Source organism: Globicephala melas, chromosome 3, assembly GCF_963455315.2.
Source record: "Globicephala melas chromosome 3, mGloMel1.2, whole genome shotgun sequence".
NCBI lineage: Eukaryota > Metazoa > Chordata > Mammalia > Artiodactyla > Delphinidae > Globicephala > Globicephala melas.
In genome coordinates this window covers 47,550,373-47,567,375 of record NC_083316.1, presented here as the reverse complement: position 1 = coordinate 47,567,375, position 17,003 = coordinate 47,550,373, and the positions used below count along the sequence as shown (strand labels likewise).

At 37.7% G+C, this 17,003-nt stretch overlaps 2 protein-coding genes across 3 annotated transcripts in view; one reads left to right on the top strand and one right to left on the bottom strand.

Annotated features, from left to right (window-relative positions):
• NDUFAF2 (NADH:ubiquinone oxidoreductase complex assembly factor 2) overlaps positions 1-1,649 on the bottom strand; it is a 187,633-nt gene extending 185,984 nt beyond the window's left edge. Inside the window, exon 1 of the mRNA XM_030843888.2 lies at positions 1,438-1,649. Within this exon, the coding sequence (XP_030699748.1) occupies positions 1,438-1,564 (127 nt within the window). The 5' untranslated portion in view covers positions 1,565-1,649. The remainder of the gene's footprint in view (positions 1-1,437) is intronic.
• A 121-nt stretch (positions 1,650-1,770) lies between these two features.
• The window catches only part of ERCC8 (ERCC excision repair 8, CSA ubiquitin ligase complex subunit), a 60,778-nt gene continuing 45,545 nt past the window's right edge, over positions 1,771-17,003 (top strand). The window contains exons 1-2 of one of the 2 annotated variants that reach the window (XM_030843867.3): positions 1,771-1,901; positions 15,882-15,977. In XM_030843867.3, coding sequence (XP_030699727.1) covers positions 1,825-1,901; positions 15,882-15,977 — 173 coding nt within the window. In that variant the 5' untranslated portion in view covers positions 1,771-1,824. Of the gene's footprint in view, positions 1,902-15,881; positions 15,978-17,003 lie in introns of those variants that run through there. The other variant, XM_070045138.1, reaches the window with a different exon arrangement.

Below are 17,003 nucleotides of genomic sequence, written 5' to 3'. Positions count from 1 at the left end.
CATGATGTTCTGGAAAAGGCAAAACTGTAGGAACGTAAAACAGATCAGTGGGTGTCAAGGGCAGGGTGAGGGAATGAAATATTAAGGGGTAGGAGGGACTTTTGGGGGTGATGGAACTGTTCTATATCTTGACTGTGGTGATACATGAGAGTATGCATTTTTCAAAAATCATAAAACCATACACCAAAAAGGATGAACGTTACTGTATGTAAATTATACTTCAATTTAAAAAGGTCAATCTGATGTTTTTCGTATTTTTTTAACGTTACCTGACAACTTATGGAAAAGAAACATTTTTCTCTCTGCTTCCTCTGTCAAGAAACACTTCACCACCATTCTAGGTTCTTTGTGGACTTTTAAGACTTATTTCCTGCCCTGATAGAGTTTAAATGCTCATTAGGGAAACAAGTCTAAGATATTAAAATAAGTTACAGAAAAGGGCTAGGCAAAACAATTTTGAGTAATAAATCAAGGAATACCCTTTACATATGCTCTACGAAGAAGAAATGCCCTCTGTCAAGAGTTACGGGAAATGAATGGAACACAACTTTTAAAGGTCTTAGTGTTTCTCAATATTATTGCTATTATTATTATCTCTAACTTTCAAGTGAGGATACTGAGACCTGCGGAGGACAAATACTTTGTCTGTGATCCCTCAGTTATTAGATCTCAAAGTTTAGATTCTAACCCATGCCTTTCTGACCCCAAAGCCTGAGATCTTTTGCATCGCGGCGCTGGAACAACACAGAAGAGTTTACCACGACTGCCACGTGGTGTGATCTCAAAGACCAGCAACGGCCCCTACCTCCCCAAACATCAAGACTTCGCAAGATTCCTGCACAGAAACACGGTTAGCGCCCTGTATTTTCAAGTCAGCGCAACAGGGTCTTGGGAGTGTAAACTCATGGGAAAGGTAACGTGGAGCCTTGCGGGGATCTCTTTTCCATACAGTCAGCGTGCATGGCCCTACTTCTGACAGTTTTGGCCTTGAGGAAGGTGACGCCTGGGGCCAACGCCGGAGCCACTGAAAAAGGTCAACACCACGAAAGAGGAGAGCGGAGGCGCTCAAAATACACCTCTTCAATTACCCCGCGCCAGCCTGGTCGCAAGAGGGTCACGGGAGGAGGAAAGGCACTTCTCTACCCCTCCCGGGAACCTTTGGTAAAAGACGTCCGTGGACTTGTCCCCGTCTACGTCGCCCGACCTCAAGGACCCACACTGAGGGGGGCAGAGGGGGCGGTCCTCCGCTGGCGGGGCTCTCGGCGATGGGAGATACAACGCTAGCGTTGTATCCGTTCACCGACAGCCCGTCTGAAAGCCAGCGGCCAGAGTAGAGAGGGTTGTGGGGAGAACGAACTCGGGTTGTCTACTCTGGTGATTACAAGTGCCGCACATCGTTTTTCGACACCCCAACCGCTGCCCTAGCTCTCATCTCACCTCTCCAGTTCTTGTACTCTGGGATATAGTAGTATTTGTTCCCGAACAGGTCTGTGCCCACTTGTTCCTTCACTTCCTTTGACAGCGCTCTCCACAAGACATGGAACAAATTCTGAGACCAACCCATGCCTTCCCACCGGCTCCAGCGCGGGTCGTGCCGTGACCTGCCGAGGTTCCCTGAGACTAAAGCGAGAAAGCCCAGGCAGCCGACCCAGCCCACCTGCTCAGAGGAGTCCCACCCACCTCCTTCCGTACACCCTCAAGTAACGACGCTCTCCATTGGCCGGATGGCATCATGCTTGACCAATGGGAGACTCCGCTCTACACCCCAGCCTCAGTGTTCTGTCATGGCGCCGTCCAGTTCGCAAGCCGGTGTGAAGGGGCGGGATGCTAGGGTTTTTGTTGGCACGACAAGCGGGTTTGGACGACCCTGTTCGCCTTCGGAGAGCGGAGTCCACACGGAGGTAAAGAAAACCTTATTCTTTTATCTAATATTCAGGTTAAATTCTGGGCCAATGGGGCTTCCCTGGTGGCGCAGTGGTTGAGAGTCCGCTTGCCGATGCAGGGGGCACGGGTTCGTGCCTCGGTTCGGGAAGATCCCACATGCCGCGGAGCGGCTAGGCTCGTGAGCCATGGCCGCTGAGCCTGCACATCCGGAGCCTGTGCTCCGCAACGGGAGAGGCCACAACAGTGAGAGGCCCGCGTACCACCAAAAAAAAAAAAAAAAAAATTTGGGCCAATGGCTGTGTTAGCTTTGCCTCACACTTGGCCGCCTCATTACCACTTTTCTCTACCACAACTGGGCTTTACTCTCTCTTCTGTTCTGTGGCTCGAGAAAATAGGATAGGTTTTATATACCTGTAGGCAGGTGGGTGCGCACGCGGGCTCGAGTGAGGGCGCTATAAATCTAAATGAGGATATTTTCATTTTACTTTATTCCTTCGCCCCGATTCCCAAGGAATAACTATCTTCCAAGAATTCGTTCTTTCATTTAGTCAACGTATTTAGTGAGCTGTTACTATGTGACAAGCAATATGTTAAAGGCGGAGCATAGGCCAGGAATTGAACAAAGTTTAGCATGACTAGAGCAGAGAATTGTGGAGAGAGGGCCATTGACAAGAGATGAAGCTGGACAAGTAGGGGAGGCTAGATGGGGAAGAGTCTTGTATGCTTGGTTAAGTGGTAAGAAGATGAGAATAAGGTGACAACTGTTGCATTTTGTCATCTGCTTAGAGAATGGATTGAAGTTGAGAGCAGGATTGGGAGCCAAGTTAGGTAACTGTTGCAAGGAGAGAGTTGATGGAAGCCCAAGCCAGGGACGTGGCAGTTGGGGCCAAGAGGGTGAAGATATTTGAAAAACATCTAAGAAATAGTATCAACCAGCCATGGAGATTAACTGAATATAATGAATGATGAAAAAGGAAAAGTCTGCAATGATTCCCAGCTATGTGCCTTGTATGTCAGGGTGAATGATGGTAACATCTCTCCCCAAAGAGGGAGCAAGTTTTACTTTAATTTTGTTCATATTGACTTTTCCCATATTGCTTTCAAGGAACTTGTGGAGATTTCACTTGGAGAGTGCAGGACACAGTTGCATATAGTATATGTTTGATGCTCAGGAGAAATTTAGATTGTTTAATGCAAGATGATACGTGAAGTGAGGAGGACATAAGATCACCCAGGCACTATTTGTGGAGTAAGAAGAGAGAAGCACTTCAGTGATTACAAACCTGAAAAATACCAACACTTAAAGTTAGGCAGAAGATGAGACTGCAGAAGAACTGAAAAGGAGTAACCAGAGCGATTGAAGGCAAACTAGGGTGGTGAGGTATCATGGATGCTGAGGGAAGACTGTTTGAAGAGGGAGACATCAAATGTGTCAGTTGCTGCCCCCGAATCCCTTCTTTGCTCTCAATGGTTCTCCATCCCATTATTCTGCTCTGTTTTCTTCATTCAATTTATTGCCACTGAAATTGTATTATATACTTATTTTTTTTACTGGTATATGGTCTTCTAAAACCCTGTATTCCCATTGCCTAGAAGAGGGTTTGGCACAATTTGTATGATGTTTTGTGTTCTAAGATGTATTATCCTTACATTTTAGTATTATGCTTTTAGAATGGGTAAATATGTTTCTAGATAGTACATACAGTTTTAACTAAATAAGAGAGTATTAATTTTTTTACCATGTTTTGGTTAGTTTTAAGCATGATTGGGGTTGCATCTCCTACTGTCCTCCAACCCCCGTTAGTGCACAGTTGACAGTAATTCCTTTTCAGCTAGGTCATCCACTTTAACAAAAGCATACAGGCATATCCAGAGTTTTTTATTCCAGTAACTGCAAGAAATCAAGCAAAATTTGTATGTATCAAAATTTGTCAGTCTGCTTAAATTTGTCAGTCTGCTTTGACTATGTGGCTTGTTTCCATCAAGTAGTTCTGCAATTCTTCCCTAATGATCAGCGAAGTAAAGTTTGGAAAATGAGTGACATTGTCCATTATCTTTAATTTCAGTGACAGTAGCGGTACTTTTTTGAAAAGAAGCAGCATTATTCTTTTTTCCCTCATATGACCAGAGGTCTTATCATATCAGTAGTAATGTAAATCGTGTGCACCACTGAGTGTCTGAAAAATTTGGTTTCTTGTTGTCTTTTAATTCCAAAAAGTCCTTGGTCTGAGGAAGCAACTAAGTATAGCTCTTTAGCACAGTCAAAATTCTGTGACCTAAACCTCTTACTTCATTAGAAGAAATAAAAATTCAAAACAGTGAAGGTTTCCTAACCAAATTGCCAGATTAATCCATCTTTAAATAGATTTCATTTCCTCTGTAAAACATTGATTCCCCAAGCATACTTAACCTTTCTGGTTACAAACCTTTACTCTAGTAATCTCATGCACATCTCTCCCACCAATTGCTTTGTGTGCTTATCAAAAGTCATTATTTCTCCCTAACCCTATTAATGCTAGTTTTATTTATTATTCTGATGATGTCATTTTAGTGGGAGCTGATGAAGTATGAATACAAAAGTTGCTATTCTTATAAAACTAAATGGACCACTTTTGAAATAGTGCAAACAAATGGCTTAAAACAAAATGAGATATGATTGAGACAGTTATTATAAAAGATTTGGGGAAAGTGTAAAAAGATGAAACAGTCGTTTTCAACTTTGCCAGAATATTTAAAATAACATAGGGTATTTGGAAAAAATCCTCATGCTATCGTTCCAACCCCATGTATTCTAGTCTAATTGGTCTAGGACACTGGAATTTTTTAAAGCGCCCTAGCTGATTGTAATGTATAGCTAGAAATGAGAATCATTGCTTAAGAAAGACTCCACATTCAATTGCTTTGCATATGTCTTAGATTCCATATTCAGTTGCTTTGTATATGTCTTAAATTTTCACCCAACTAAAATATATAAATTAATAAATAAAAAACAAATTTTAACAATCCTTGAAAATCATAGACTATATATAATATGTGTATGGTTTATGGAAGAAAGATGTTATGGCCCTCTGTTCAGCACATTTCATTCTTCTTCAAAAAATTAGCTAATATTCAGACAGTCTTTGCTTTGCATAGTAGTGCACATCCATAAAACTGATTGTGTAAGCTAAAACCTATGCAAAGTTATCTTAATAATTAGTGCGGAAAATTCAAATTGTTCTGTGACCTTTAAAAAATTTTTTTGAAGCGCTAGAAGTCACTATCAGTTATCTGTGTAACGTAAAATATTAGAAATGATGAGAACCAAAGTATATTTCTTTGTTTAAAAAAAAAAACTTGTCAAGAGTAGTTTGAGCAGTGCTTGTCTTCTCATTGAACAACTTACAAGTTGAGCATCTTTTCTTTACCTTGGCTAATTATCACACGCCTTTCTAAATTTGTGTCAGATTCCAACATTTTATCCTTTACATTCTCAATGGCTTGAAATATCTCTGAGAGTTCTCTTTATTTATTTATGTATTTATTTATTGCCATGTGGTGCGGCATGCAGGATCTTAGTTCCCCGACCAGGGATCGAACCTGTGCCCCCTGCATTGGGAGTGCAGAGTCTTGACCACTGGACCACCAGGGAAGTCCTTGAGAGTTCTTTTAATGTGAAGATTTCTGCCAGCATCACTTCTTCTGGGACATATTCAGCCTTTTCATCGCAAACACTTTACCTCATTTATGTCGATAAGTTCACCTTCATTGATCTCTTCAGTCTGCATATCTAGAGTTTCTAAAATGGCAGCAATGTCAACATTCCGCAGTGAGCTATTTCTTTTGTAATTCCATTTACATTCAATTTGAGTTTCACTTCCAGTATCATCACTTTGTGTTGCTTTTGTGCACTTTAATTATGTTTGCTAATTCCCCCATTCAGTTATCCATTTTTGTGGAATTCCTTGTGGGTTTATCTCAGGGGCACAGAGGTAACAAAACTAAATGCTGTGTGTGAACTGAATAACAAATGCACAGTGATCATCTGCAGACTTTGAAAGAAGTCATGCAAAGTGCTCACTAATTTTAATGTACATGTTATTTTCATAGTAGCTTGTGGACTGAAAAGCAAGTATTGAACACTGCACTTTTTACTCACAGTTAATATACCATGGTAACTGAGATTTGAACCATGTTGTCGTGGTCTGGTATTAACTAAATCATGGTAACTGAAATTCGTGTGTATCAGACAATGCAAAATAAGAACTACTTGTATATTTAAGTTAAACTGTTTAAGGTAGTTTTTTTTTAAGATTCCCCTCTTTAATGATATTTTAGCTTAACTAAACAAATACAGTCCTATTTTATTCAAAGAAGATGTCTACTGTCATTTGCCCTAGTTTATTCCTTGTCGTTGACTACAGGCAAAGACATGAACACTAAAATGCAATGTTTATAATTCATACCCTCCTTTTTTATTTTATAACTCTACTGAGGTACAATGATATACACTAAACTGCACATTAGAGTATACAATTTGATGAGTTTTGACATATATATACACTTTTGATACCATCACCATAATCAAGATAACAATCATCCATAAGCCCCAAAATTTCATCAAGACTGAAATCCCTTTCTCCCTTCTTTCCCTGTTTCACATTCTTTCTACTCCAGGAAACTACCGATCTGCTTTCTGTCACTATTGATTAGTTTGTATATTTCAGAATTTTTTATAAATGAAATTATTTTTTCTTAGCGTTCTTTCACTCAGAATAATTATTTTGAAATTTCTCCATCCTGTTGCATGTATCCATTCTTTTATTGCTGAGGAGTTTTCCATTTTGTGGATATACCATGACTCGTTATCCATTCATTTGTTGATGGGCATTTGAGTTGTTTTGGGACTAGTACATATAAAGTTGCTCTAAAGATTCATGCACAAGTCTTTGTATAGGCATATGCTTTTATTTCTCTTGGGTGAATACCTGGCAGTGGAATGACTAGGTATATGTTTCACTTTTTAAGAAACTGACAGTTCTCTAAAAGCTTACATTCCTATCAGCAGTGAATGGAAGTACTGATTGCTTCACATTTTTATTTACCTGTTCCTGCTTTCTTTTGGGTTATTTGAACATTATTTAATATTCTGTTTTAATTTATCTATTGTGATTTTGACTATATCTCTTTGTATAGTATTTTTTAGTTATTGCTCTAGGAATTGTAAAACACCTACTTAACTTCATTTTCTACTTAGAATCAATATTTTACTCCTTCATTTGGTATATTGAAACTTTATCACCCTTTACCTTCCACCATATGTGGTGTTGTCTTATATATTAGATTTACATACATTGTAAACTCCATTGGACAGTGTCACAATTTTTGTTTTCAACCATCAAACATATTTTAAAGGGAAGAATAGCCTATTTACCTAGATATGTATCATTTCTGGTGTTCTCTTTTCATTTCTGATATCCCAAGTTTCCTTCCTATATCACTTCACTTCTGTCTGAAGAACTTTGTTTAGAAATTCTTTTAGAACAAGGCTGGATGGCTCTATGGTTTTGGAAAAGGAATCTGCAGTTAGTTCAATCATTTGTTTCTCTATAGGTAATTTGTCATTCTCTCTGGTTGCTTTGAAATTTTCTTTGTTTTTAGTTTTCAGCAGTTTGATTATAATGTGTCTGAGCATGGACTTCTTTGGGTTTATCATAGAGTCTATTCTGCTTCTTGAACTTGCAGATTTATATCTTTCCACAAACTTAGGATGTTTTCAGCCATTATTTCTGTCCAATATTTTTTACATACCACTTTCTTCTTTCTTTCTGGGACTCTGATGACATTTGGCCTTTTATAATTGTTACTTAGGTCCCTGAGGCTGTGTTCTGTTCTTTTCTTTCTTCTTTTTTTTTTTAGTCTTTTTACCCTACGTTGTTAAACTGTGTAATTTCAATTGATCTGTGTTTAGTTTCACTGACTTTTTCCTCTGTCATCTCTAATCTGCAATTTAGTCTATCAGAAAAATAGTTTTTAATGAAAATTAGATTTTTGATGAAAAATAATTTAACATTTTTCAGTTCTAAAATTTCCATTTGGTTCTTAATTATGTCTTCTGTTTCTTTGCTGAGACTTTCCTTTTTTAACATTTGTTTCAATTATGTTCACATTTGCTTGCTCAAGCATATTTTAATGGCTACCTTGAAGTCTTTGTCAGATAATTCCAACATCTGTGTCACCTCAGCTTTGGTGTCTGTCTGATTGTCTTTTCCCATACAAGTTGAAATGTCCATGGTTTTTCATATGCAGAGTAATTTTGCATTGTATCCTGGACATTTTGTAATGTCATGAAACTCTGGGTCTTTTTTCAGTCCTATGAAGAATGTTGATATTTTTGTTTTAAGAAGCAATTGGCGAAGTTAGGTTCAGGCTGAAAGTTCTTACCTCCTTATGTTTGCCATGGTTCTAATGTCAATTCAGTTTTCAAAGCCATTTCAAATCTGCCCCCAATGTGTGCCACTCAGTAGTCTGTTACCTGAGTGGTACTCTGTTAGCTTAGTTTTCAGAATCTTTTTTATGCTACTTAAGGTTAGCTCCATGCATGCTCTGCTCAGTGATGAGTCCTGGAGTTCATAAATAACTTTATGAGGTTGCCTTCCTGAGCTTCTTTCTCTCAGTGATCTTTCTGGTACCTCTCATCACTGGGACTCTCCCTTTTGGTACTCCTGCTGGAAACATTGGGCTCAGTTACCCTGTTTACCATACACTAATGTGTTTGGGCCCAGTTCTGGTCCTGTAAGTGAGAAGACAGAGGAAGAAAGCAATGGTGATTGGACCCACTCTCTTGGGATCAGAGCTCTGATGAACAGAGAAAACAGATTCCTTCCCCAAGAGTTTTGACTCCCTCAGGTCACTATTTCCAGCCATTGCCAGTGCTGCTATCAGATTGTCTAGGGGCTGGGCCACAAGAGAATGGAGAAAAGAGAGAAAAAATATAGATAGGTGATTTCTGCATGTCCTTGAGTATTGGAGTTCCCTTTTTTACTCCTGGAACTTTCTCTGTCTGTGCCACAGTGCTCACTTCCAGGTTTCCAGCCAGGAAGTAGCAGAGGAGAAAAAAATAATAAACTGGCCATTGTTTTGGTGGTATGTTGGATTTGGTGTTTCCCCCAGTCCAGTTGCTGCTATTTACTTTTTGGAGTCCTCAAATAGGTATTCCATGCATTTTGTTCACATTTTATAGTTGTATTTCTAGGGAGATGGGTAAAGTGTGCTAGTTATCTTACCTCAAACTGGAGTGGCTACTTTTAAGTATTGACTAATGAAGTGGATGATCAAACGAAAGAAATATGTCAAATCACAAAGCAAGTATAAAAAGTATGAGAGAAACGATAAGAGATTTGGAGAGTAGACCCAGAAGACCCCAGAGGCAATAATAATTCCAGAGGGAGAACAAAACAAACAAGCAGAGACTAGATTGACAGACTAAAAAGGTTCACTGAAGTGCAATAGGATTGATGAAAAAGACATAAAATTAAAAATATCCTAGTAAATATATCTAGGAATGGAGAAAAAAATTATTAAAAGCTTCCAATGGTAAACAATTTATTCATAAAAGAAAAACAGGTTGACATTAGACATCTTAGCAGTTCTAGAGACTGGAATGATATCTACTAACAAGAAAAAAGGACTGCAAGTCAGGAATCCAAATTTAGCCAATCTGTCCAATATTGTGCATATGCTAAAATTCCTAGAAATATTTCACCCCTTTCCCCTTCAAGAAAAAATACCCAAGGAACAACATTAATTGATGAATAAATGTATTTGAACAAGCCCCCAGGGTATGTAAATGATGAAGAGGAGAGGAAACAGAGAAGAGCAGTGAACCTTGTAGTATGTGTATGGTTAAATCTAAATATATAATAATAAACAAGCTGGAAATATATAACATGGCTGATGAAGATCTTTTTAGACACACTTCAAAATTAGCAAAGGGGAATGAACAGCAACTTCATTGAACTAGCAAAATGAAAAGTTAAAGATGGAACTATGACATTAAGTAAACAATAAATAATATCAAGTATATCAGATGTCATACCAAAGGTGAACAGGCTGATTCCTCCCATTAAGAAGCACAGATTATCAGATTAATTTTTAAATAAAATATAGCTAAAAGCTGTTGCTCAGAAATACCTCAATTTAAAATATTTTTAACTAGTTTACAAAATTCTTAAATATTAAAAGTTAAAGTAGAGGATAAAAAGATATTAGACAATTGTCAACAAAATGCAGAAGTCACTGTTAATATTAGTTAAGGTGAGATTTTTGGTTAAAAGCACCAAACATTGTAATAGATGATATTATTTGAAGCACAATTGATGAATTGGTGTAATAAAACATGTATTCAAACAGTTAAATATATAAAGCAAAATGTAAAGAAAATTTGACACTAGTTTCTTTTCCAGAATGGTCCTGATATAGTAGAGAGAGAATACATACATATGGGGGAAATGGATAAACAACACACCAAATTTAATAGACATATATAACTTTACATCTCTTAGAGAATGTGCATGTTTTTTATATGTCAGTGGTACATTTACCAAAATTTTTATGTACTTGGCTACCAAGAAAACTTTAACAAATTCAAAAAGGTAGCCATCTTTACAGGTCATATTCTTTGATCATAAGCTAAAGAAATTGGAAGTAAATTAATTAATGAGAACATCACCATCACCTCTAATTCAATGTTTAAAGAATTAGCAATTACAGGACTTCCCTGGTGGCGCAGTGGTTGAGTCTGCCTGCCGATGCAGGGGACACGGGTTCGTACCCCAGTCTGGGAAGATCCCACGTGCCGCGGAGCGGCTGGGCCCGTGAGCCATGGCCGCTGAGCCTGCGCATCCGGAGCCTGTGCTCCGCAACGGGAGAGGCCACAACAGTGAGAGGCCCACATACCGCAAAAAAAAAAAAAAATTAGGAATTACATTCTAGATAACTCTTGAGTCCAAGATGGAATGAAAATTGAAGTTATAAATTATCTGGAGAGAAAGGAAAACTATTTCTACAACTTAGGGGAAACAGGGAAACTTGTATTCAAAAAATGTCATAGGGGCTTCCCTGGTGGCACAGTGGTTAAGAATCTGCCTACCAAGGCAGGGGACACGGGTTCGAGCCCTGGTCCGGGAAGATCCCACATGCCACGAAGCAACCAAGCCCGTGTGTCACAACTGAGCCTGCGCTCTAGAGCCCGCAAGCCACAAGTCCTGAGCCTGCATGCCACAACTACTGAAGCCCACATGCCTAGAGCCTGTGCTCCATAACAGGAGAAGCCACCGCAATGAGAAGCCCGCACACCGCAACGAAGAGTAGCCCCCGCTTGCCACAACTAGAGAAAGCCCGCGCACAGCAACGAAGACCCAACACAGCCAAAGATAAAATAAAGAAGATAAATAAATAAATGTATTTTTTAAAAAATGTCATAGCCTAAAAAAATAAAAATGAAAGTATTTCATCATTGAAGAAGATGAAAGGATATAATAAATTTTTTAAGCCATCTTAAGACGTTAAAACAAAAAGTTAAAAGTACTCGCTCTTTTCCTTACCCTGCTTACCCCAGTTTCCTCTGCCTTCTCCCATATCTCTTCTCTTTCACTCCTTTCCCCTTCACCCTCTCTCCTTCACTTTCTCCCCTCCCTCTTTTCTCCCATATTCTCCCTACCCCTCTTCCTTCTACTTCTATTCTTTTGTGTGGAGGGTGTCCCCAAGACCACCCCCAGGTTTGAGGATTCTCTGGAAGGACTCAGTATGCAGCATACGGTTGTACCAAATTACTCATGGCTATGATTTATTACAGCAAAAGTATACAAGGTAAAATCAGTGGAGGGAAAGGCACATGGGTGACTTGTGAAGGAAACCAGGCACAAGCTCTCAGTGGAGTCACACAGATAAGCTTCATTTCTTTAGCAATGAATTGTGACAGCTTAGGTGAAGCTATCAGGGAAGCTCATTAGAGACTCAGTGCCTAGAGTTTTTAATTGAGAACTGGCCACATAAGCACTTTCTGCTTAGCATGTACCAAAATTCCAGACTCCCAGAAGGAATGTAGGTATTCATAAAGTCCATTGTTTGCTCCAAATATTAGTTTGGGTCCAGTGAGCCATTCTTATCCAGAAATGTTGGGAACCCTCCTGAAATCCCAGAAGGCAGGTAAGGGCCAGTCTTGCAAGCAGCCCTTTCTAAAGATAGCAGTGTCAGACCTGCCATTTTAACTATTTTTTGCACACCTTGCCTCCTTCCACACAAACCCCACCCCTGTTTCCCTATTGTAGTACCCTCCCCCATTCCCTTCATCTTAACCCCTCCTTCTGGTTCCCAAACAATTCAGACCTAAAGTATTTAGGTTGGGTAGAGGTAGGCTACCTATAAGGCAGGGATTAGGTTGGCCAAAAGTGAGATTTCACTGGCTGAGCAGGTTGAGGAGGTAGTCCAAAGGTGGAGACAGGCAAGCTCAGCTGATCAGGGTGCTGAGAGAAGCAGAAATCAAAGCCTAAGCCTGGTAAGCAGCATCCTTGTTGGAGGACGGGGTAGTAGTGGAGATGGGAGATTGGTTACATACAGGGGGATTGATCAAATAAATATATTAATGATAATGGAGACCATGTTTTCACTGTTAGGAGAGGGAGCTCAAGGAAGGGATGATTCTCTTTGTACATGTCTTTATGATACTATTTTACTTGTTATAAGACGCAAATATTACTGTTATAATTTGAAAAGTCATCAGATGGAAAAATATTTTAAGAGGAAATAGGCATTTCAGTGGAGAAAATGTGAAATATTATTTTCTGGTGAAATATTGAAGTTTAGAAATGGTAGAAGAGCATAATGGTCTGGAGAAAAAAATGTCAGAGTTCAGATGTAGTTCAACCAATTATGTGATTTGGGACAAATTACTTATGTCTTAGTTTTTTTGGGGGGTTTTTTAGGGGTTTTTTTGCGGTATGTGGGCCTCTCACTGTTGTGGCCTCTCCCGTTGCGGAGCACAGCCTCCAGACGCACAGGCTCAACGGCCATAGCTCGTGGGCCTAGCCGCTCCGCGGCATGTGGGCTCTTCCTGGACCGGGACACGAACCCGTGTCTCCTGCTTCGGCAGGCAGACTCTCAACCACTGAGCCACCAGGGAAGCCCTGTCTTAGTTTTATAATCAGGTAAAGTGTTTAATAATGTAATCTACCACTGGGAAAGTTACTACTTAGGATTACCATTTATTACACTTAATAAAGTGATTACAATGTCAGCAAATAGTAGGCTCTTAATTAATATTAGCTGTTTTTATTATTGATCAAGGTTAGACAAGTAGTAAGTGTTAGACTGGATATTTGAATCTAAGGCTAAACTGTCTTCCAAGAGAAAAAGAGGAACTTGTATATCTTTAAATCAGACACTTGCTACTGTTAAAATGATTTCCAAAATGTTTATGGGAATTAATAGTACTGTCACTGCATAAAAATATCAGTATGTACGTTTCCTAGCACTGTGCATTGTTATTTTTTTTAAAAAAACTATGATAATTTGGTAGGTTAAAACTTCTCATTTTATGAAACTTGACCCCTATTTTATACCCCTCACAAAAATTAACTTGAAATGGATTAAAGACTTAAATGTAAGTCCTGAAGCCATGAAAATCCTAGAAGAAAACATAGGAATAAAACTCTTTGACATGGCCTTGGTAATGATTTTTTGGATATGACACTTAAAGCAGAAGCAACAAAACCAAAAATAAACAAGAACTCCAAAGGTGGGGAGGAGTGGGGAGGGGTGGATCTTAGGCCAAAGGAAAGCAAACTGTGAATGGTAGGAAATAAACACCAGGGCCATGATGTGAAACTTTTGTCCATTTCAACAGCTTTTTTTCCAATATAGGATGGGTTTTGGTTACTGCATACCTACCAACTACAGTGTGATATAACATGGAATAAGCACTCTTACCAAAAACAATCAGAAACAAATAAACAAGTGAGACTACATCAAAATAAAAAGCTTCTGTACAGCAAACGAAACCATCAACACAGTGAAAAGACAACCTACAGAATGGGAAAAAATATTTTCAAACCATTTATCTAATAAGGGATTAATATCCAAAACGTGAAGAACTCATACAACTCAATACCAAAAAAAAAAAAAAATTGAAAAATGGGCAAAGAACCTGAATAGACATTTTTCTGAAGAAGATATACAAATGGCCGACAGGTACGTGAAAAGATGTTCAGCATCACTAGTCATCAGGGAAGTGCAAAAACAGTGAGACAACACCTCACACCTGTTAGAACGTCTGTTATCAAAAAGGCAAGAGATAACAAATGCTGGAGTGGATGTGGAGAATATGAAACCCTTGTGCACTGTTGGTGGGATTTGTAAATTAGTACAGCCACTGTGGAAAACCAGAATGGAGGATCCTCAAAAAATTAAAAATAGAACTACTACATGAGGAGGAAAACCAGAATGGAGGATCCTCAAAAAATTAAAAATAGAACTACTACATGATCTAGCAGTTTCATTTCTGGGAATATATCCAAACGAAATGAAAACGATAACTCACAAAGATATCTGCACCTCCATGTTCATAGCAGCATTATTTACAATAGCCATGACAAGGAAACCTAAGTGTTCACATATGAATGAATGGATAAAGAAGTTGTGGTATATATTTACAATGGAATGAATATTATTTAGCTACAAAAAGTGAGGAAATCCTACCATTTGCAACTACATGGGTGGACCTTGAAGGCATTATGCTAAAGGAAATAAGTCTGACAGAGAAAGACAAATACTATATGATTTCACTTAAATATGTGGACTCTTAAAAGAAAAGAAAACACTCATAGAAAAAGAGATCAGACTTGTGGTTACCAGAGGGAGGGGGTGGGAGCAGGAGGAGTTGGAGGAAAGTGGTCAAAATGTACAAAATTCCAGTTATAAGATAAATAAGTACTAGGGATGTCATGTACAACATATTGACTATAGTTAACACTGATGTATGATATATAGGAAAGTTGTTAGTAAATCCTAAGAATTCTCATCACAAGGAGAAAAATTTTTTTTTCTTTTTGTTGTATCTATATGAGGTGATAGATGTTAGCTGAACCCATTGTAGTAATCATTTCACAATATAAGTAAATTAAGCCATCATGCTGTATACCTTAAACTTATACAATGATATGTATTCATTTATTTCTCAGTAAAACTGGGGGAAAAATCTTATTTAAATTAACATTATTTTGATCAATAATGAATTTAGAGATCATTTGGTTAAATTAATGTAAATGCTTTTTGACATCCAAAAGATTGAGACAACTTCTAATAGTTAACACTCACTAGGCACTTACTATATGCTGAGCATTGTTATGAGCACTTTTTATGTTTCAACTCATTTAATCTTAACGTCCTCACCAGGATAATGATGGTTTACAGGTATTGAATATCAGAAATTTCATTCGTCTTAATTTGTGAGAGTACTTGTTAATCATTTTTATTTATATTTAATTTGATTTATTTAAATGTGCTTAATTGTTGAGTTGAACATGCTCGTTTTATATTTCTATAAGGCTTAAGAAACAGGGGAATTTTTTTTAAACTGTAATTTAAACTTTTGTCCACTAGATGTCCTCAGCTAAGTTTCAGTTATCAGAATTTAACTTTTTGTTCATGAAAATTTGTTTCAGTTTCTAGCTATCTAAATTAAAAATTAATAAAATACACCCTTTAAATAAGAGATAAGACAATGCTTCAGGAGAAATTCTTTACATGTAACTGTTAGTACTCTTGTTATTTTAAAAATTTGTATAAGGTCTTTAATAATCTATAAATACCTTTGGATGTATGTTAGGAGATTTAAGCATTACTTGTGATTTTTGACTCCATGTAATTTTGGTGAAATAAGGACATTTTAATGTTAAATTACTTTCTTATTGTTTAACTTTATTTTTCCTTTTCCTCCTTTTAATTTTTATGTTTTGCAGGGTTTTGGGACTGGAGTTAAACAAAGACAGAGATGTTGAAAGGATCCATGGCAGTGGAGTTAACACCCTTGACATTGACCCTGTTGAAGGGAGATAGTAAGTTTATTATATAATCATTTTTGTTCCTAAGTGAGATCCAGTAAAATCTTGCTTTCAGATTAATTTTCTGAAGTTTCATAAAAATTAATAAAAATTCTAAATTTGTAGCATTTTAAATCTGGCATTATTAATTTCAAATAAATACAGAACATTGAACCTATGCAATGTTGCCAAATAAACATTTCCAAACTACTTTAATATAAATATATTCATTGTTAAATCAACGAATACTGAACTTTTTTGGATGCAGAGAGTGTGTAAGTGCTGAGGTATGTCTTTAGCTGCTATTTCAAAACAGAGTTGTTACTCTCAAGGAGTCTGCTGGGAAAACAAATATAAAAAGCAGAAGTATATTTTGGAAAATTAAGTTTGAAGCACACCAGACTTGTGTTTGAGTTCCTCCTGGCTTCATATTCATCAGCTATGTGGCCTTGAGCAATTTATCTAACCTTTCTAATTCACAGTTCCCTTAGCTACACAATGTAAGAACAAAATCTAACAAGTTTGTTGTGAAGATTAATTGAGATAATATGTATCACATGATTAGCATAGGACATGGCATACTGTAAATGGTTGCCACCACTGTTGTTAATCAAAAGCATTATCACCTATACTTTTACTCCTTTCAATCCATTTTCCATACAACAGCTGAAGTGCATAGAAAAATGTGCCATCTCCCCCACTTAAAACTCATCTACCCCACATTACTTTTACAAGAAAGTTCAAAACCCTTCATGTGGTCTATAATTAAGACAAGTGTAAAAGTAACTAAAGAAAAGTTTGTCTTACCATGTTCTGTTTAGCATTTGCCCCCAAATTTTTATATTATAATGAAGTATTATTATTTACATTAAAATAAGCCAGAGTAGGTTTAATAGAAATCTGTTTTTTATTTCCAGCCTCTGTCATGGTCTCACCTAATAGTATATGAGAAACATGTACAGTGAACGAATGCTCACTTTAACACATGGTTAAATCTAAAAGATGACCTGTGATAATTCTTTTCTTCCTCCTGACCTTTTC